The sequence below is a fragment of the Camelina sativa genome, chromosome 20 (assembly GCF_030686135.1).
Source record: "Camelina sativa cultivar CO46 ecotype springtype chromosome 20, ASM3068613v1".
NCBI lineage: Eukaryota > Viridiplantae > Streptophyta > Magnoliopsida > Brassicales > Brassicaceae > Camelina > Camelina sativa.
In genome coordinates, this window is record NC_141899.1 from 13,203,980 (window position 1) to 13,224,753 (window position 20,774).

Sequence of the window (20,774 nt, forward strand, 5' to 3'; positions counted from 1 at the left end):
TTTTTATTTAAACTTTCGATTAATTATAATTAACAAAAAATATGCACTAAATGAATATTTTAAATTTATTTTAAAATAAAAAATTGAATTCATAGGATTTAAAAATAGTGATGGGTCTAGAGAATTTGAATGAAATAGTGTTGGGCCTACAGATTTTAAATAAAATTTAGTTGATCAGTTTGTCATTTGTATGATTGTTTAAAGGGCTTATTAAAATCTGTAAGGCCCATAAAATTAAAGAAGATGTGGCTAACGTGGCAGCTGAGGTGGCTGCACCAGAAGTGAGAAAAGCTAACTTTATATATATAGATTCACCGCAACAATATCCATACCAGCATTTTTTTCTTCCTGATTGATACCAAGCAAGCCGAGGATATTGAGAACAACTGAAGATATCGCCGCATATATCACTACCTGACATGCTGTTATAATTTTCCTCCAGTGCTCACTAGAAAAAAAAGATCACAAACTTTTAAAAGTTTGGGTTGCCGCATTATTTACCCTTGTACTAACTTCATTCTTAATTTTCCTACACAAACTTTTCAGGTCTGAATATAACTACCTGAACTTATAGTTTTATCCTTATTCATACACCTCTAATCGATTTTGATAATCATATCTCCTAAACCCGATTTAACCACAAATCTGCGTTTTGCCCAATCACGATTAGTTTTACCCATTAAACACCATGACCCGACAAGGTAACGACGTCGTTCTTATCGTCTTCTCTTCCTTATACAAAAATTGAAATCGATTAAATTGGGGATTAGGGCTCTTGATTCAAAATTGGGGATTTGGAGATTTCTGGGGTTTTTTTGTTTTTTGGGGCAAACTGTCTTCGATTTGCAACATTTGAAATCATGAACTACTCATCTGCTTCAAGTTCGGCTCATCAAGCTTCTTCTATTCGTGTTCCACCCAGATGATGGTGTGGAGAGGATATCATCACGTTGTTTTCTATTTTGCAATGGGGTGTGTAATGACAAATCAGTTATTATCTATGTTCATCTCTGTTTTGTAGTGTGTAACAAGAATGTTGTCTAAACATAAATCGATTAGCTGTCTTAACATCCAATATGATAAAACAGTGGGTTCTAGACATCCAAAAACGATCCAAATAACATCCTAAGCAAACAACATCCAAAATATACATCCAAAGGAAACAATAACAATGTCATACAAAAGCTAAAAGAGCTGCAACTACAAACTAATCCCAATGCTCCCATTGACTGCTTTGTTGTGTAAGTGTGACTATTTCGGGTCCTTGTGATGGTGCTTGAGAGGTAGATCCACCATGACTCTTCTTACTCTTCTTAGTCCTTCTCTCAGAAGTAGATCCATCAGCCTATACACGAACATCAAAACATTCTTACATCATAAACGATCTCAGCCAACACTTACAAAAATAATTGAAAACAAAGATACCTCATCAAGACATAGTAGTTGATTCTTCTTCTTCTTACTCTTACTCTTATTCTTCTTCTCCTTTGGGAATGTCTTGCATCCAGCTGCATTATGACCTGCTTGACCACATGATTTGCAATGCATTACTCTTCCTTGCCTTCCTAGTTTGAGTATCTTTGGTCCCGCTTTTCCCTTCTTTTTCTTTGGTGATTCGAGTGGACTCTTGATGCGATTGAATTTCTTCTTCTGCCCTTTCTTTCTCCCAGGTAAAACTGGTTCTGGAGGTGCAGTGATTAAGACATAATCATTGGTCATCCAGTAATTTTGCCCTCTAACTGGGTTAGGCCCTGTTTCATACTGTTCTTTCCATGTTTCAGTTCCAAACATTGGAACTACAAAATCTTCAACATTCTTATCGATGTCCATGACTGCTGCATAGGCATGTTCACATGGAATCCCTGTGACCTGCCACTTGCAGCATGAGCAATCCCACATTTCAGTAGTTAAATTAACAGAGTTAGAATTTCCATCTACCCAAACCTCAAACCGGCCATGCGTTCCTTTCGTAACTTCACATCTCTCTGCATCTTCTTCCTCCTTTGCCAAAATCTCTGAAACATACTTAGAGATGTTTTTTTCCCATCGGCCAATCTTTTTCTTTCTCTTACTTATCCGTGCCATCGCTTGTCTTCTTATTGTTTCCAACATAGGAACCAATGATTTTGCTCTAGCTTTGATAACTGTTGCGTTAAATGACTCAGTGGCATTGTTGTCCACATCCTCACAATAACTGCCCAGCCTAAAAAATGTTCTACACCAAGTCTTTGGTTCCTCCTTCTTGACATCTTCATACAAAGACATACTATAAGCTCTCATTTTGGCAAGATTAGTTTCATATTCTGCAAAGCTGTAACTCCAAGCTAATTTCCATACCATCTTCTTCAATAAGTCTTTATTTTCATGTTTCCCTTTTAAGTTTTCAACTATATGCTTTACACAAGGTCTGTGTTCAGCATTTGGCAACACACTTTTAACTGCACTCATCAGTCCCTACAAAAAAAATATTTATTCTAAGTTATAAACCAATCCGATTAAAAATAACTCTCACCATAAACCGAAAAAAAAAAATACCTTGCATCGATCTGATATAACAACATATTCACTGCCATCTTTTAGATTCAAGTCAACCTTTAGCAGATTCAGAAACCATTTCCAATTGTCTGCATTTTCTGATTGAACTGTTGCCCAAGCTATTGGATAAATCTGGTTGTTTGAATCATGAGCAATGGCCGTGAAAAGGCATCCTTTAACCGCATGCTTCAAAAATGTTCCATCTATCCCTATGATTGGCCTACAAAAGTAAAATGCATTCTTCATTGCTCCCATACACACATAAATCCGGTTGAACACGTGATTTCCACTTCCATCAGTAATGGTGTCAACAATGGCAGTTGAACCCGGATTTGATCTTATAATTTCAGCAACATATCCTCGGAGGTGAGCAAATTGCTGTGCATATTCATCTTTCAACCACTTGAGCGCTTGAAGTCTTCCGGTCTGACATTGTCCAATAGTACTAGATATTTTCCATTGCTCCTTGATATGCCTTTGGATGTCAAGAGGCATATAATTAGGATTCATCCTCAATTTGTCCATAAACAACCTTGCGATCACTGGCTTTTTAAGCAACTTGCATTTTCCATTAGGAGTACATGTATGATCTATACATTTAGTCTTCACAACCCACAGTTGCTTACAACTATCGTATGAGCAGTAGAGTTTCCAGCAACACTTCCCATTCTTCTTCTTTCCAGCACACCTAAACTCAATTTTATCCTTCTCTCACCTACTTTGTCTAAGATTTGCTCTATTCTTCAATGCATAATGTAATACTGCCTCTTTGAACTCAAAACTGCTAAAGAATGTTCTTCCAATATCAAACCTATCATATGTTCCCAATCTAATTTTCCTATCTCTAGTAATCACAGGATCCTCATCCTCATCAGAAGTATCTGGGACTGAATCGCGACGAATCATATCCTCATCAAACCAATTTGCTACAGCTTCTTCTACCTCTAAGGCATACCTTTCATCTCTGTCTTCTTCAGGTTCATCTTCATATTCATTACCGTTGGCAAAGTCGTGTCTATCTTCATCTCCTTCATTATCTAGTTCGTCGTCTCCCTCATTCGCACTCTCATTATCGTCGTCTCCCTCATTCGCACTCTCATTGTCGTCGTCTCCCTCATTCGCACCATTGTCGTTGTCTCCCTCATTCGCACTCTCATTGTCACTATCGTCACCACCTTCACTATCCCCATCACCTTCACCATCCCCATCACCTTCACCATCGACATTACTCTCTGGAACTTCGAAATCGGGATCATCATTATCACTCTGATAACAAACAAGCGCAAGCTCTGAGATTGGCATTGAAATGGGGATTGATTCTATGAATTTAGATCTCCAAAACCGAAAAAACCCAGAAATCTCCAAATCCCCAATTTTTAATCAAGAGCCCTAAACCTAAAATATGAGTCGATTTGAGTTTTGTCTAAGGAAGAAGAAGATGAGAAGAACGACTTCGTTTAGTTGTCGGGTCATGGTGTTTAACGGGTTAAACTAATCGTGATTGGGCAAAACTCGGATTTGTGGTTAAATCAGGTTTACAAGACGTGATTATCGAAATCAATTAGAGGTGTGTGAATTAGGATAAAACCGTGACTTTATGTAGTTTTATTCAGACCAAAAAGTTTGTGAATTAAAAGTGAGAATGAATTTAGTACAGGGGTAAATAATGCGGCAACCCTAAAAGTTTTAAAATATCAACTTTGCAAAAAGAACTAAATATTCTAAAAGCTTACACTGTGGGCGGAGAAGATCGGCCCATTATTGGGTTGTAACAGAAAAGTACGATTATGTAACATAAATATAAATTAGTTTTTTATAAATGACTTTTTATCAGTATTTTAAAATTTTCGTAATTTTTTCTTATGTTTCGCTTAAGTTTTGCTCATAACTTTTATTTTTTATTTTTTACAATATATTTTCTTTCAAATTAGAAAATCATATCATAATCTTCATAGTATACCATAGCACACTTAGCAAAACATCATATGGTCCTACATAAACAACCCACCACAAAATTATATTTTAATACTATGTTTAACATTTCCTTTTGGAAACGAAGTCCTATTTCTCTCTTAAAACTATCATATCATACCATATCCACACTAAACTTTGACCTTGTTCTATATCTCCCACAAACTTAAGTTCTCCACCTATTTCTCCCCGAATCGATAGTTCAGTTGTTATTTTTTCCGCGGATTAAAAAATCTCATCTAATTCTGTAACATCCGTGAACCGGATTATGCGGTCTTGGTAGGAGTGTCGATCGACACCCTTGTGGCATCGATCGACACCACTATTTCTGGGTTCGATGAGTTTATTTTAATTCGCGATTTTGGTTTGGTTGGTTTGGTTTAGTTAACCAAAACGAGTATATAAGTGGAGAAGCGAAAAATTAAGGGTTTTAGGGTGTCTGGTCGCCGTTTGCAGAGATAGAGAGAGAAGAGAGAGCCTATTGTGGTGTGAAGGAGATTAAAGGAGAAAGAGCAGAATCATTAGGGTTTGGGAGGAAATAGTTTTGGCGTATCAAATCGTTCTCAAAGGTAATGAAATTTGGTAGGTTTATTCCCAAGTATTTCATCGTTATTCTCCTTTTTAAAGAAGTAGTTTTGGATTTAAACTCGATGAGTTATTGGCAGTTTCGTGAGTCACGTTTTCTCAGACGCGAGTTGGAACCATCGGGGATTGTAATTAAGATCGTGGTCTCGTCTGGTTCCTGATCGTGCTGAAATTTTGTGGAAAGATTCGTGATGTCTAGGGATAGCTTTTCACCGGAGCGATTTGGTAGTTAACGGTTGGTTTTCATTTTAGGGTTTCGTCTTTGAGACTGTTCTTTTCTGATGTTTCTGTCCAGTTTTGCTATAAGTCGTTTTTGGTTGTGTGGCTTGTTGTAGGGCGTTTCTGGGCTGTTTCAGACGTTAGGAGGGTCTCAACTGGTTGTATTGGTTGTTATAATCATTTGATAAGGTGAGTGCATGACCATGGCTTATCTAAGCCTGAGAATCCTTTGTTTGCTTGATTTGTTGTGTTTTGTGGTGTTGTTCTTGCTTGTGGTGGTTGTGTTATGGTTATTATAAGTTCCTGAGGCTTTTGGGAGAGTTTGGGACAGATTGTAGGCGGATTGAAATGGAGGTTCGTCGTTCGGATTCGTGCAGTTTGCGTCTGCGAAGGAAGTGTCGATCGACACCAGTTAGGCGTCGGTCGACACCATGTTTGGCCAGTGTCGATCGACACCTCTCTGGTGTCGGTCGACACCAAGTTGCTTGTTTCGTGATTTTTTTTCCTGGTTTGTTTGTGTTTGGTTGTCATTTGTTAAGCATTGGTTTCTCAGTTGCTTGTGTGTATAGCCCAGTAGATGGGATGATTGCCTCACTAAATATTTGTGACAATACTTACGCATCTCAATTGTTGTTTGTGGTGTGCAGGTTTGTGTTGTGGAATCATGGCGATGAGGAGGAGGATGATCTAGGGTCTCGTTTGTGTGTTATTGGATTGTTGGATATGTTGTTAGAACCTTGGATAGAGATATGCTAGGTTGATGGATAGAATGCTTAGGATTGTTATTGTATTGATGTTGTAATGGTTTGTATGGTTGGTATGTTTCCGCTGTGTATACTGGTTGCTATTGGTTTAATGAGGAATTGTGGTTTGGGTTGGTTTAATTTAGTAGTATAGGCTGCATAATTGTTTACATTGTATTTAATTGTTAAAAAAAAAAAGGTCGGGTTGTTTCAAATTCTCCATAAATATGGTTTATACGGTTTACCGTTGGTTTAATAGTAAATTAATTATCTGACGAGTTGGTAGACTCTTTATGATAGGACATTAGTAGATCCAGTCTTCCACGTTTGCGTGATTATGCAGAAGCAACCTTTTTATTTTATTTTTTGCTCTGTATTAATTTTTGCTTCACACAAAAATAAACACATTCTATTTGATAACTTAGCTTGAAAGTATCTAATTTTACTTGCAACTACAAATTCAAAGTCTTCTGTAGCTTCCACGGCCTCGACGTCCGTAAAATATTTCTCAGTCACTTGCGCAAACTGAACATGAGTAAAATGAATAGAGAAATACCATATATTATTATACAGAAAATACACATAAAATACTATCTATACTATTAAAAGGGAAGCATTATTTACAAGGCAAAATGAAACTTGAGAATATATGTAACATCCGCGAACCAATTTTTGTAATTTTGGTGTGGGTGTCGGTCGACACCCTTGGGGGCATCGATCAACACCATGTGTTTCCGGTTTGGTCGGGTTCGTTTTAATTGCTGGTTAGTTCGGTTTGGTTCAATTAAATCCCTAAATCGTGTTATAAGTGTCTAAGGACGAATTAAGGGTTTCAGAGTCTCATTTTGGTCGCCGTTGAGTGAAAAGAAAGAGAGAAAAGAGAGAAAAACGTTTCTGAGATTTCTAGGCTTGTCCTTGGAGATTTTGGAGAGATCTGAGGCTGTAGAAGTGATAGCTGTTGCTGGGAACGAAGGAGAATCTCCTGGAGGTGTTATTCCATCGTTTTCTCAACCCCAATCTCCTGTTCTTGAGGTGAGTGCTTGACCATGGTTGATCTAAGCATGAGATCTCTCTTGTTTGGGTGTTTTCTTTGCTGTTTGTGTTGTTTTGTTGTTTGGGTTCATTGCTTTTGTGATTCCTAGTGATTTCCGAGGTAATTGGGTGAGTTTGAGATGGATTCGAGACGATTTGGAAGGAGAGTTCGATGTTCGGATTCACGCAGATCGTGTCTGCAGAAGAGGCATCGATCGACACTAGGAAGCATCGGTCGACACCATTTTGAGGGGCATCGGTCGACACTGTTTAGCATCGGTCGACACCATTGTTTGTAGCATCGATCGACACCGTGAGGCATCGGTCGACACTGGTCTCAGCCGAGACTTGTTCTTCTGGTTTGATGTATTGTTGTGTGTTGTTTGTTTTGCTTAAACATGAGGGTCTCATATGCTTGTGTGTATAACCTAGTAGATGGGAGGACGGCCTCACTAAGTATTTATGATAATACTTACGCATCTCAATTGTTGTTTGTGGTGTGCAGGTAAAGGAAAAGTGTGATCGTGGAATCAAAGGCAATGAGGAGGAGGATGTTCTAGAGGCTTGATTGATTGTGGTCTACCTATTGTTAGGTTGCTAGTATTGAGTTGATAGAGCATTGTAGGATGTTGGAACTTTGCTATTTCGTTATTGGTTATTGGATTATTGCTGTTGGTATTCTTATTGGATTAATGGAAACTGTTTTATTTGGTTATCCGCGGTTATTGATTGTTGTTAGGATGTTAGTGGGTATGGGACCACTAGTAAATTAAGGTATTAAAAAAAAAAAAAAACGGGAAGGGTTGTTTCATTTTGGTATCAGAGCCCTTACGGTTCTAGGTCTAGGGTTCATTGTGTTTTTGCTGTTGATGTTTAGGATTCCATGCTATGATTGATTGTGTGAGTCGGTCAATTGTGTGTGGCATGAAGTCCTAGAACATCCTCTTCGAGCCTGTTTTGTGATTCCAAGGTAAGTTGTGTTTTTGTGTATTAGAATTATTGTTTGCTTAGCCTTCTGTTCTTGGATGATACAGATGGTTAGAGGTGAGATGCTGTTGGTCGCGGTCGTGGTCGTGGTCGTGGTCGTGGTCGGGGACGAGGTCAGGTTCCTGAGGCCAGTGTGAGTGTGACCCAGAGCATGGCCAGTGAGGAGGTGGCGGAGTCACAGGTTCATCCTAGTGTGTCTGGAGACCAGGCTGGTTTGGGTGACGGCAGGGCGGATGGGCCCGGTGTCGGTCACGGTGTTGCCCCGGGTGTGGGGGTTGCAGCTGAGGGTGCTCCGGGCAGGGAGGATGTCTTGATGGACTTGCTAGCTCAGGTTTTGCAGCGACTTCCAGCAGTTGTGCCGCCAGTGGTTGGTGGGCAGGATCCAGTAGTGCCGCCAGTGGTTGGGGAAGTGAAAACAAATCAGTATCGGTGATAATTAGTAACTTCCATAACTAATATTATGGAACATTAATCACACAGTTTAAATAACATATAATTCAATATAGAAAACTATCCATATTTAAATTCTAATTAAAAATGAATCATTAAGTTGAAATCTCGAATATTACCTTAAATAATGATATCAAATCAAATATCTAATTAACCTCAAATGGTTGTTAATTAGAAAGTTAAATACGACCATATATAATTTCAGTAATTTAGGAAAATTGTTTTTATTTAGGAAATTAATGTGATACAAAAGTCTACACATTTCATATCTTTTCTTGATTTAGTTTGAAAAATTTAGATTATCATATATACGAAATTTAAGCTACTTACCAATTTCTGTAGTTATCTTAGCTAATTATAAAAACGGGTATAAAATTATAAATTCAAAATTTTATATATGTAAACATATTTCATTTGGTTATTTATTTTGAGATATTTCCGGAATCATTGATTATCGATTTTATGTTACAAAATTGAACAGTTTAAAATTGATTTTACATTATGATTTTCCTTTTTATTAGTATATTAAAATAGATTGTATTGAGCTAATCTAATCTCTATATAAGACATATCGAAATATTTTGTTTCAATCATTCACAAAAAAAAAATTTGAGCATCAATATTTTGAATTTTGAGTTTCTTAACTTTTATATTTCAATATCTTTTAGTCTTTCATATTTGAAACTCTTCAAGAACATGTGAAATATAAAAGTCAAGACTATAAAACTTCTAAAATATGGGTGCTGTGAAACAATCAAGTTCTTATAATCTATTTTATCTTATGATTTTTTTTGTATAATTACCATTTTTAATGTTAGTACATATATACATTAGTTATAATAGTATAGTTTTACTTCATGATTATATTGTTACAAAATCGAATAGTTTAAAATGGATTTTACATTATGATTTTCCTTTTTGTTAGTATATTAAAATAGATTGTATTGAGCTAATCTAATCTCTATATAAGACACATCGAAGTATTTTGTTTCATTCATTCACAAATAAAATTTTGAGCATCAATATTTTGAGATTTGAGTTTCTTAACTTTTATATTTCAATATCTTTTAGTCTTTCAGTTTGAAATTCTTCAAGAACATATGAAATATAAAAGTCAAGGCTGTAAAACTGTTAAAATACGGGTGATGTGAAACAATAAGGTTTTTATAATCGATTTTATCTTATGATTTTTTTTTGTATAATTACCGTTTTTAATGTTAGTACATATATACATTAGTTATAACAGTATAGTTTTACTTCATGATTATATTGTTACACGTCGCCTATTGATAATAATCATATTAGTGTCAGTGATTTCTTCGATCTATTTCCAAATCATAATAATTTTTGCAGTGTTATAAGGTTCTGAAATGGCTAGCTTAACCATCTGATGAAGGTTTAAAACTAAAATATAAATAATGCAATGGTTCCTTCTCTTAGGTTTAACATCTCAAGACTAGAGTAACTTTGAAAAATTGTAATGAAAAATTTGTAACATATTTCATTTAAGATCTAATATTTTAAATTGATATTTTTCATTTTAAAATAATTTTAATTGTTTTTAGCCATACATGATTTAATAATATTTATATGTATTTATATGTTTGGAGGCGGTAAAAATAACAAATGTTGTTACTACATATGGTGTGAAAGAGAAAATATGAAAGAGTAATTGTTAAGGGACTTTAATCATGAATAATATGTAATTATATATCAAATTTGTTTATCCATCCACACATATAACGTAGGTATATATGTGTATATATATATGTTTGGTATAAAAAATCAAAATGTTATTAATATATTTTAAAAAATCGAATTTTAAATTCACATTTTTGTTTTTTTTTATTCAATTTGGGTGCTATTTAAATTGAGGTTATCAAACAAAACAAAACATATGGCTACAATTTTCTATCCAAACTGATAGGAATCAATATAATCTTCAATAAAATTTTGGAAAGATAATTATAAATTTAAGTAATATAAGTAATTCATATTTAATTCTACCGTATATATAGAAATTATCATACCAACTAAAAATAAAGAATCCCCCTAATCTTCGCCTTCATGAACCATATAATGCGATTTCAAAAAAATATGTTTGGGTTTCAATTTGAATCATTACGTTAATATCATAAGTCTTTAAATAAAAATATATCAAAATGATAAAATTTTGATTCACACGAATATTCTTAATTTTCCTTATAATTCGAATATATTTTTTTGAAGCAAACATTAATTAGATTAAAAACCATAATTACTGTAACAGTGATAATGCATAAGGATAAATTTCATGAATAAAAATACCAATGAATAAAGGATATCATATATTCATATGATATATAAATATACTATGAAATATGATATTTTCAATAAGAATAAAAAGTCAATAAATTTTGTACTCTTTTGCAAATGATTAATTTTGGGACAGGTAAAGTTCTACTTGGAGACAAAATTTACAGGAAATTCAAGTATTTTTAAAAACATAATAGATAAATTTTGAAAAACACAAAGAAAATTTGGATAATTTTCATTAATTTTGTAAAACTTAAATACCTAAAAAAAGGTACATAAAATACGGGTATATATTCCATATGAACCTCTTACCTATTTTTTTATATGTTGGACTAAAAAATACAATCTCAAATTTATAAAAACCATAATTATGAGATAGAAAAAAACATGACATATATGAGACGGGACGAGTTTTTTTTTTCTAGAAATAAACATACTATTTTTATCTTATATTTTTATTGTAGTTATTTCTACTAATAACAAAACAGATCTAATCCTTCTTTTTAACTAAAACACATAAAATATTGTACTGATATGAGTTTAGATTATAAATATTAATAATGTTCGTTAAAAATATGTTTACAAACATAAATCCACACATACGTAATATATTGTAAACCTAATAAATCACCTTAGTTTTTGAAATCAATCCTGCACGTATGTGTGGGTCCAAATCTAGTGATATCATTAACTTTCATACACCCAACTAAACAAACGCAACAAAAGCTTTTCTATAACTGTCCAGTTCAAATTAAATGACTTTCATTTCATTTCAGATGACTCTAATTTCAAACTCTTTTGTATATTGTGAAGATGAGGACATGATTAAGTTCAAGTTGGGTATTTGCAAGCGTCATGCTTCAACCTGAGGGAGGGTATTACAGATTCACCTCTGCAACTTGTGCAACAAGTTAAGGAAGATCTGGTTAAGGTTAATTGATACGATTGTGATTGAGATACTATTATGAATTTGTGATCGTATATTATATTAATTGTAATTAGATATTATAAGATCCCATTATATTCTATAAAAGCCATGTAAAATACCATTGAATGGTATACAAAAATATTCTTTCCATTGTCTACGATTCAATATATATAGTAACGAGATAAGGTTAGTTACCCTTCTATCGCAACACCCACTAGACTTAAATTGTTGAGTAGTGATTTACGTGGATCTGTACATTGAAATTTGAAACCATGTTGTTTTGCCACGGAAGTGTCCTAAACATTGATTTTTAGGACAATTTTTTAAATATTATTGGTTAATACGGCCCACCAAATCAAAAAGTATAAATACAAAAATAATAGCAGCTCAAAACTCTTTATTGATAATAAATGACATTTAGTGTGCTTTACATACCACTCTCGTTCACACTCACATCATATATGGAAAGTTGTTTACTGATAAAATTCAAAATTTACTATAAAAGAGACCTTTTTGAATAGTGGTTGTTTGATTGTTTTAAACTATTTTTTACCTACAGTTATATTAACAGAATTTTACATATCATATCACAATCACTTCCAAAACAAATACTATTAGAGCACCTAACTAATCTTTTTATTTTAAGCTTTTCATACATATTAAATTTGATTATAAATTTATAATTGCATATTTTTTGTGATTTACAATTTTTAACAACTCTAAACCAATGATGATAAATTATTTGTCTTCAAGTTTACAATTCATCAATAATACTAATAAATATTGCATAATAACAATAATTTGTCTCTCGCTTGGGAATCAAACTAATTGATATAAATTATTTATTCAAGAACTATCATAATGAGAAATCAATAATTTTCTCTCAAGCGCAAAAACTAGCTTTCTTTTTTTGAGAATAATCACAATAGACTAAAAAAATAAAATCAAGCACAAAAATCAGCTTGGGAATCATATAATTTTTTTTTTGTTGAGAATTATCACAATAATTATCTTTCAACTGCAAAAAATAGTTTTATTTTTTTGAGAATAATCACAGTAGAGTAAAAAAAATAATATCAATTCAGAATAATTTGTTGTGATTATTCTCGAAAAATAATTTTTGTCAGATAATTTTGACACTTCAGTGTTATATTTTTCATAAAATGTTTTTTTTTTTTGTTTTGAAAATGTGTGTTTGGTGGTGACTCACTAACACAATGCAACACATGACATTGCATCGATCACACAAATTTTGTAAAACAAAACAAATAAATAATGGTTATATACTTATTTTGATGGTAGATGGTTACGAAAATAAGCTACTTATTAGAGATTGGCTTTTTCGTTCTCCTGACGTAGCAAGGGTGAAAAAAAAGGCGACTAGGGTTTCTAGGGTTTCTTTGCTTTTTCGTCACGGATGGTGCCGTCAGAGGCTCCTCCTGGCCTTCCTTCGACATCTCCGGTGAAGGTGAGAGATCCGGTGGATGGAGAGAAGGGAGGTGGTGGTAGCGCAGATGTTTCGGAGGAGTTCGGTGAGAGTTTATTGGAGGGGGTTCAGGGTCAGAATGGTTCGAAAGAAGGTCCTTCGTTGGCTCAGCCTGCGGCGGGGACTCAGCGTGGAAAACACTCCTTTCTACAGGTTACTCAAAAAAGTGTTCTAGCTAAGCAAAAGTTTGAAGTGTCCACGGTTGATGGTAAGGAAAAGGTGGTTGTTCCACAGGAGGTGTTTGAGGATTTATGGGAGGATTTTGTTGTTGGGAAATTTCTTAACTCGAAGGCTCCTCATGTCGGTAAGATTCACATGATTGTGAATAAGATTTGGAGGCTGAGTGATCGGACATCGCTGATTGATGTCTTTGCTGTCAATGAGTCGACAGTAAAGTTTCGTATTCGGAGTGAGGGACAGAGGTACAGGGTGTTGAATCGAAGTTTGTGGAATATTGCGGATTTGTCTATGATTGTTTTAAAGTGGAGTCCTTTCGCTGAGGAATCTCAACCGGCCATGAAGTCGATCCCACTATGGATTACTCTAAAGAATGTGCCGCCAACACTGTTTTCGGAGAAAGGATTGGAGTTTTTAGCTAGTGCAGTGGGTGTGCCAGTTAGATTACATCCTAAGACAGAGGCGTGCATCAGTTTTGATGAAGCTCAAGTATTGGTTGAGGCTGATTTAACGAAAGAGTTGCCCATGGAATATGCTCTCGCAGAAGAGGCGGAGGGAGAGTTAGAATATGTGGTCCACTATAGTTATCCTTGGTTACCTCCTCGATGTACTTGCTGTCACAAGTGGGGTCATCTCAGAGCTACCTGCTTATCCCCTGAAGCGTTGGTGGTTTAGGATAAGCAGGCTCTACCTCACTCTTCCCCTCTGGCTACGAGTGAGACTATACTCTCTGCCCCGTCTTTGGAGAATGGCTCTGCTTCGGCTTTAGCTGTGATTCAGAGTGATCAGTCAAATGATACCGCTTTACCAAGTTCAGTGGGGGAGAAGGAGGCTGAAGTTTGGATCACTCTTAAACCAGGTCGTACTAGTCCATGTAAAGTACATGATAAGCAGGTATCGAGGGAGGTTTCGCTGTTGAAAAATTCCTATGGGGTTTTGGGGACGAAGGAAGCTCTTGGTGAGGATTTGGAGGAGTCTCAAGAGGAAGGTTCAAACTTGGTTGCAGAGGAAGGGCGTCAACCTCCTTTGGAGGATCCAACTACTCTTCAAACAGGGACTGCTATTAAGCGAGGCTCTCAGATGGAAGTCTCTGTGCGGACATATTTGCTTTGGGGTAATTAAACAAAAAAGAAGGATCGTTCAAACCTTCCTACTCAGTCTGCTAGGGATCTCCCTAGGGATCAGAGTAAGAAGCCTCCCTTAAAACATTAAATGTCTGGTTTTTGCTGGAATGTCCGGGCTCTAAATAAATTTTCTAAGCATTCCGTCATAAAACAGTGGGTGGAGGGGAATCAGTTTCAGTTGGTTGTTTGCTTGAGACCAGGGTTAGGGAGAGAAAGGCTCATCGGTTGGGGAGTCTCTTATTTCCTGGTTGGTCTGTTTTAACAAATTATGAACATAATCGTCGGGGACTTATTTGGGTTGTCTGGAAGGATGATGTGCGGGTGGATCCTTTCTTTAAGAGTGAGCAGTTAATTACACTCTCGGTGAAGCTTGGAGCTCAGGACGAGGAGTTTTTCTGCTCTTTTGTTTATGCATTAAATATTATAGAGGCTCGAAAAGCATTATGGCAGGAGATTCATGATCACCATGATTCCCCTCTCTTTCGTAACAAACCGTGGATCTTATGTGGGGACTTCAACGAGACTTTGGATATGGCGGAGCATTCATGGGTTGATGTTAACCCGATCATCTCTGGGGGTATGCGAGATTTTCAAACTGTGGTGAACTATTGTTCTCTCTCTGATTTAGCGTACATGGTCCTCTTTTTACGTGGTGCAATAAGAGAGATGGTGATCTGATCCTTAAAAAGCTGGATCGTGTTTTGGTCAATGATGCTTGGACACGGCTGAACCCGCAAGCGTATAGTGTTTTTGCGAGTGGAGGAGTGTCTGATCATTTGAATTGTCGGATAATGGTCAAGGGTGGAAGTGTTAATGCTGATCGCAGGCGTAAGCCATTTAAGTTTGTTAACTTAATGACAAGTATGGAGGAATTCCTACCACTGGTCAATACCTATTGGCAGGACATACAACCGTTATTTCTGTCAACCTCTTCTCTGTTTTGATTCTCTAAGAAGCTTAAAGGCTTAAAGCCAAGGCACTGGAGCTTGGCAAAACGTCATCTTGGGGATTTGATTATAAAAACAAAAAGCGGCTTATGAGACTATGTGTCAAAAACAGCAGGCAAATTTGGTTGATCCTTCACCGTTGGCAATGGAGGAGGAGAATGCCGCATATAAGCTATGGGATTTCTTAGCTGGTTTAGAAGATAAATATCTTAAACAGAAGTCTAAGTTACACTGGCTGCGAGTTGGGGATAGGAACAATAAAGTGTTTCATAAAGCTGTTACAGCAAGAGCAGCTTTGAATTCTATTAAAGAGATACATTGTCCAGATGGTCGAGTAGTTGACACGGAGGGGGATATCAAAGTTGAGGCTGAACGGCATTTTTGCGAGTTTCTGCAGACCATTCCTATTGATTTTGAGGGGACTTCGGTTGCAGAGATGGAACTCTTGCTGTCTTATCGATGTTCTGCGGTTGAGCAACAGGCTTTGGTACAACCTATTTCGGGAGAAGAGATCAAGAATGTGCTTTTTTCCATGCCAAACGACAAGTCTCCAGGTCCTGATGGGTTTACTTCTGAGTTTTATAAGGAAACTTGGCCGGTTCTTGGTCCGGAGTTTGTGTTAGCAGAGCAATCTTTTTTTGCTAAAGGATTTTTGCCTAAAGGTATTAATTCTACGATACTTGCATTAATTCCCAAAAAGGTGGCTGCACAGGAGATGAAAGATTATAGACCTATTTCATGTTACAATGTGCTTTATAAAGTTATATCCAAGATTATTGCAAACAGATTGAAACGGGTGTTGCCAAAGTTCGTGTCTAGTAATCAGTCTGCCTTTGTACAAGATCAGTTGTTAATAGAAAATGTTCTGTTGGCCACGAAAATTGTCAAGGATTTCCTGTCTGGACGTTGTGCTATCAAGATAGATATTTCCAAGGCCTTCGACTCGATTCAATGGTCTTTCCTCTCTAAAGTGCTCTCTGCAATGAATTTTCCTCCTATGTTCGTTCATTGGATCATGTTATGCGTTACCACTGCCTCGTTCTCTGTACAAGTTAATGGGGAGCTCGCAGGCTTCTTTAGGAGCTTTAGGGGTCTTCGCTAAGGTTGTTCTTTGTCCCCCTATTTGTTTGTGGTATGCATGGATGTTCTTTCAAAACTGCTTGACAAGGCAGTGGGGGAGAGGTTATTTGGGTATCACCCAAAGTGTCGGAACTTAGGTCTTACCCATTTAAGTTTTGCGGATGATTTGATGGTTCTTTCTTATGGTCAGGCGCGTTCCATTGATTATATTATTGCTGTTTTTACTCAGTTTGCGAAGATCTCAGGTCTTACCATTAGCATGGAGAAATCAACATTGTACTTAGCGGGTGATGTTGCTCATGGTCCTCCGACTTATCCATTTACGCTTGGTTCTCTCCCTGTGCGATACTTGGGGCTTCCTTTGGTTACCAAATGTCTTAGTCTTGGAGATTGTTCGCCACTACTGGAGCAAATAAAAAAGAGAATTAGCTCTTGGTCGGTATGTTCCCTCTCTTTTGCGGGTAGATTTGATTTGATCTCCTCTGTTCTGTGGAGTGTTTGCAACTTCTGGATGGCTGCTTATAGGTTGCCAAGTGCATGTCTTAAAGCTATTAACTCCCTTTGTTCTGCTTTCCTCTGGTCTGGGACGGAGTTGAGTAGTCGTAAAGCCAAGGTTGCCTGGGAAGATGTGTGTAAACCAAAAACTGAGGGAGGTCTTGGTTTGTGGTCTCTGCAGGAGGCAAATAAGGTGTGTTGCATGAAGTTGATCTGGCGGATAGTCTCTCATGGGAATTCCCTATGGGTGAGATGGGTACATGCCAACCTATTAAGACAGGCCTCTTTTTGGTCGGTGAAAACTTCAACAACTGTTGTTTCGTGGATCGGGACTAAGCTCCTCAAGTATCGTGCGGTGGTCCAAACTTTTTGTAAGGTTGAAGTTGGAAATGGTGAACTTACCTCTTTTTGGTTTGATCGCTGGTTGAGCATGGGTACGCTGTCGGAAGTAGTGGGTGATCGAGGGGTTCTGGATATGGGGATCAGTTATAGCAGCTCTGTTGCCGAGGCGTGGGCACGATGTCGCAGACGTCACAGGGCAGATCACTTAAATGCTATTGAGAATGCTTTGGTTTTGTAGTGGCAACAGCAACAACAGTGTGAGGATCGAGTTCTATGGAGAGGAAAAAATGATGTGTACCGGCCAAAGTTCTCCACTCGAGATACTTGGAATCATATACGTGTTACGGCTTCCACGGTGGCATGGCATAGGGGAATCTGGTTTCGCCATGCCACACCAAAGTTCTCTTTCTGCGTGTGGTTGGCTGCTCTGGATAGACTTTCGACTAGTGCTCGCATGGTTGCATGGAACGGGAATGCGGCAGGGACATGTGTGCTATGTCAACTCGCTCTAGAGACCCGGGACCATCTCTTCTTTGCTTGTGATTTTGTCTATACTGTGTGGGAAACTCTTGCCAAAGGGTTGTTGCAAGCAAGCTACTCAACTGATTGGTCTACTATCCTGAACCACTTATCAAACTCTCACCTCCCTCTGGTGATCGGTTTTCTCAGCAGGTACGTTTTCCAGGCTGTGATTTACACAATATGGAGGGAACGTAATGGTCGGCGTCATGGAGACAAACCAAACACTACTGCACGCGTCATTGAGTGGATAGATCGCCAAGTTAAGGATCAGATCCTTGCTGTTGGTCTGTTGGGGGATCGGTGTTATGATAAAGCATTTCAAATATGGTTACAGGCTAGACTATAGTTGTAGGAGTGGTTGACTAAGTGTATGGTCTTCAGCTTAGTTAATTTTTCAAAAAATGTTGCACAAGTTGTGAAACAGTATATTTTTTCTTTGAATATAATTTAACATTAGATTCAAAAAAAAAAAAAATCAAAACACAGGTGGTTAGGAAGACAGTTTTCCGAAGACTGATCAAAATCACTCTTTCATAACTCAACGATCGCGGAGTTCAGTCTTTCTTCGTCTTCCCCTGAATTTCTTCTCGGTATCCTGAAAGTTGGTGGGGTTTGACATTACAAGATTGAATATGCAATCGAGAGTCCAACCGATTGTTTCAAATAACACCATTTTGTTGTATGTTCCCGCCGAACTGAAGTAAACTTTGTTCTGTCGCTTGCCAGGCCAGCCTAGACATGGAGACTAAACCTCTACATTTCTATATTAAGGTCTTCGAATGCATTGTATTCTTAATGGTGAAATAGTTTTCCAACGAGAATAATGACTTCAGACTCTATTTTATAGTAGGCTACAAATGAATACTACTAACATGTATTCTTCTTATACACAATTGAAGAAGTTCACATCTATTTCTCCCTTTATCATGAAACTTCTGTATAAGAGTAAGTATATATGAACCATACTTACTCTCTTATGATAAGAGTCTTATCCAAGATAGTTAAACAATTAAGTCGATTTGGAGAGTTAACAACTTTTTAAGAGTTGAATGTAGAAGATTTAGTTGGATGAAAGTGCGTAGACTTGCATTCTCGTCTGTGATAATCAAAGTCTCCAACAAAAAAGGTGATCATCAAACAAAACATTAAAACATTCCAAAATCAAAGTCAAATCTCCAGACTTGCAAAATCTCTTAGACTCCAGTGAATGCCTTCTTTCCAAAGGCAGATGCACCCGCTGGGATCACCTTCAGCACATTGAACCTGACAGTCTTGGACAACGGCCTGCAAATAAATCACAAACAATCAGATATAGTTTCCCCAGCATTGGCCTATATCTTTGAAAAGCATATAAGACAAAACCCAATATTCATACCTGCATTGGCCAATGATGACATGATCGCCTTCCTTGACACGGAAGCACGGTGAGACATGAGCAGGGATATTGGAGTGTCTCTTCTCATATCTGATGAAGGAGACAATGCACGTTAAAACTTGAAAACCCAAATGAACAGAGATCACAATCTGAGTTTCGATGAACCACAAACTTACCGTTGATACTTCTTCACAAAGTGGAGATAATTCCTACGGACAATGATGGTCCTCTGCATCTTGGCGCTGTGGCAAGTACCAGCTAAGATACGTCCTCTCACAGAAACAGTTCCAGTGAATGGACATTTCTTGTCAATGTAAGCTCCTGTTCCACAACAGGAAACAGAACATGTCTCAATGTTTCAATCTTAAACTTCAGTTTACTATTTCAAATCTCATCAAAGCAAGCACTCTAAACAATAATCTAACTAAAAGACATATCTGATTATCACAAGATCAATTGTGAAGAGAGAAATGCAGATTTTTATATAGCAAAAGCTTAGCTTACACTAGAACATCTATGCAGATCGAATCATTTGACAATTTACGAGTTTATGGTTTAAAAAAAAAAACAAACCTTCAATGGCTTCACGAGGGGTCTTGAAACCCAAACCAATGTTCTTCCAGAAACGGTTTCCACCCTTTCCAGGTCTCTTTCCTTTCCCAGATTTCTTCGAGCTGAAAGAAACACACAAACACCATTAAAACCCTCAAAAATCATATGAACCAATTCAAGAAAAAAAAATGGATATAAGAATCTTGAATTTTAACCTTAGGAAAACCTTGGGCTGCTTAAGAAAAGCTTTCTCAGTCTGCAAGAGAAACAAGAAGATGATTAGAATCGTAAAAGAGTGTTAAAATGAAAACGAGGGAAGAGTACATAGAGAAGGATGAAAACGAACTTGCTCAGCCATGGCTCCTACTGATCGCTGCTCTCCCCGGAGCTCTTGAAGCAAAAAGGCTGTAGAAAATGCGAGAGAGGCAAAAAGAAGAAGAGATTGAAGTAATGAAGCTCCCCGGAAGAAACCCTAGTTTCCTTCCCACAGTTCTCTCTCTCTCTTTAATTGGGTTTGGGCCTTGTCTTTTTCATGGGCCGTGATTTTCATTTTTTGATATCTTATTCATGATTGTAGACTTTTAGTTAGTAGTGGCAATTTAACGACAAAAAGAATAGGTTAGTAGTGGCAATTAGAGTACTCGGTTTGGTTCTGGTTCGGATTGGTTTTCAGCTTTAAGATCAAAACCGAAAGAAAATCAGTTCGGTTACGATTTGGTACTATTCGGTTGCGGTTGTTGAATCAAGAACCAATTAGGAACCAAAATATTTGGGTACCTATTCGGTTTTTATTCTTAATACCTAAATAACCTTAAAATTTTTGGTTATCTTACAGATTTTGGTATTTTTTGGAATTTTTGGATATTTTGAGTATTGTTTGGTTATTTTGGGTTAGGTCTATTCGGTTATGGTTTACTTATTTCGGGTTT

The 20,774-nt window shown here is 36.8% G+C and overlaps 2 protein-coding genes and 1 pseudogene across 2 annotated transcripts; 1 reads left to right on the plus strand and 2 right to left on the minus strand.

Moving 5' to 3' along the window:
* Window positions 1–1,207: 1,207 nt before the first annotated feature.
* On the minus strand, window positions 1,208–3,837 carry LOC147918796 (uncharacterized; annotated as a pseudogene).
* Window positions 3,838–13,162: 9,325 nt separating this feature from the next.
* LOC147918797 (uncharacterized) lies at window positions 13,163–15,210 on the plus strand. The gene is made up of 3 exons (XM_087503710.1): window positions 13,163–13,981; window positions 14,084–14,522; window positions 14,687–15,210. Exons 1-3 carry the CDS (start codon window positions 13,163–13,165, stop codon window positions 15,208–15,210), a joined length of 1,782 nt encoding a protein of 593 aa, XP_087359836.1.
* A 3,772-nt stretch (window positions 15,211–18,982) lies between these two features.
* On the minus strand, window positions 18,983–20,346 carry LOC147918798 (small ribosomal subunit protein uS17x). The gene is made up of 6 exons (XM_087504543.1): window positions 20,192–20,346; window positions 20,061–20,101; window positions 19,867–19,967; window positions 19,470–19,614; window positions 19,294–19,383; window positions 18,983–19,202 (listed from the first exon to the last, which is right to left on the minus strand). The coding sequence occupies exons 1-6, from the start codon at window positions 20,201–20,203 to the stop codon at window positions 19,112–19,114; spliced, it is 480 nt and encodes a 159-aa protein (XP_087360669.1). The 5' UTR covers window positions 20,204–20,346; the 3' UTR covers window positions 18,983–19,111.
* Between the last annotated feature and the right edge of the window lie 428 nt (window positions 20,347–20,774).

Coding starts and splice junctions, on each gene's coding strand:
- LOC147918797 (XM_087503710.1), top strand. CDS start 13,163: ATGGTGCCGTCAGAGGCTCCTCCTGGCCTTCCTTCGACATCTCCGGTG. Junction 13,982..14,083: donor AGGGAGAGTTAGAATATGTG/GTCCACTATAGT, acceptor TTGGTGGTTTAG/GATAAGCAGGCTCTACCTCA. Junction 14,523..14,686: donor GCGGACATATTTGCTTTGGG/GTAATTAAACAA, acceptor GTCATAAAACAG/TGGGTGGAGGGGAATCAGTT.
- LOC147918798 (XM_087504543.1), bottom strand. Junction 19,615..19,866: donor CCCTCGTGAAGCCATTGAAG/GTTTGTTTTTTT, acceptor GTTGTGGAACAG/GAGCTTACATTGACAAGAAA. Junction 19,384..19,469: donor TTTGTGAAGAAGTATCAACG/GTAAGTTTGTGG, acceptor CTCCTTCATCAG/ATATGAGAAGAGACACTCCA.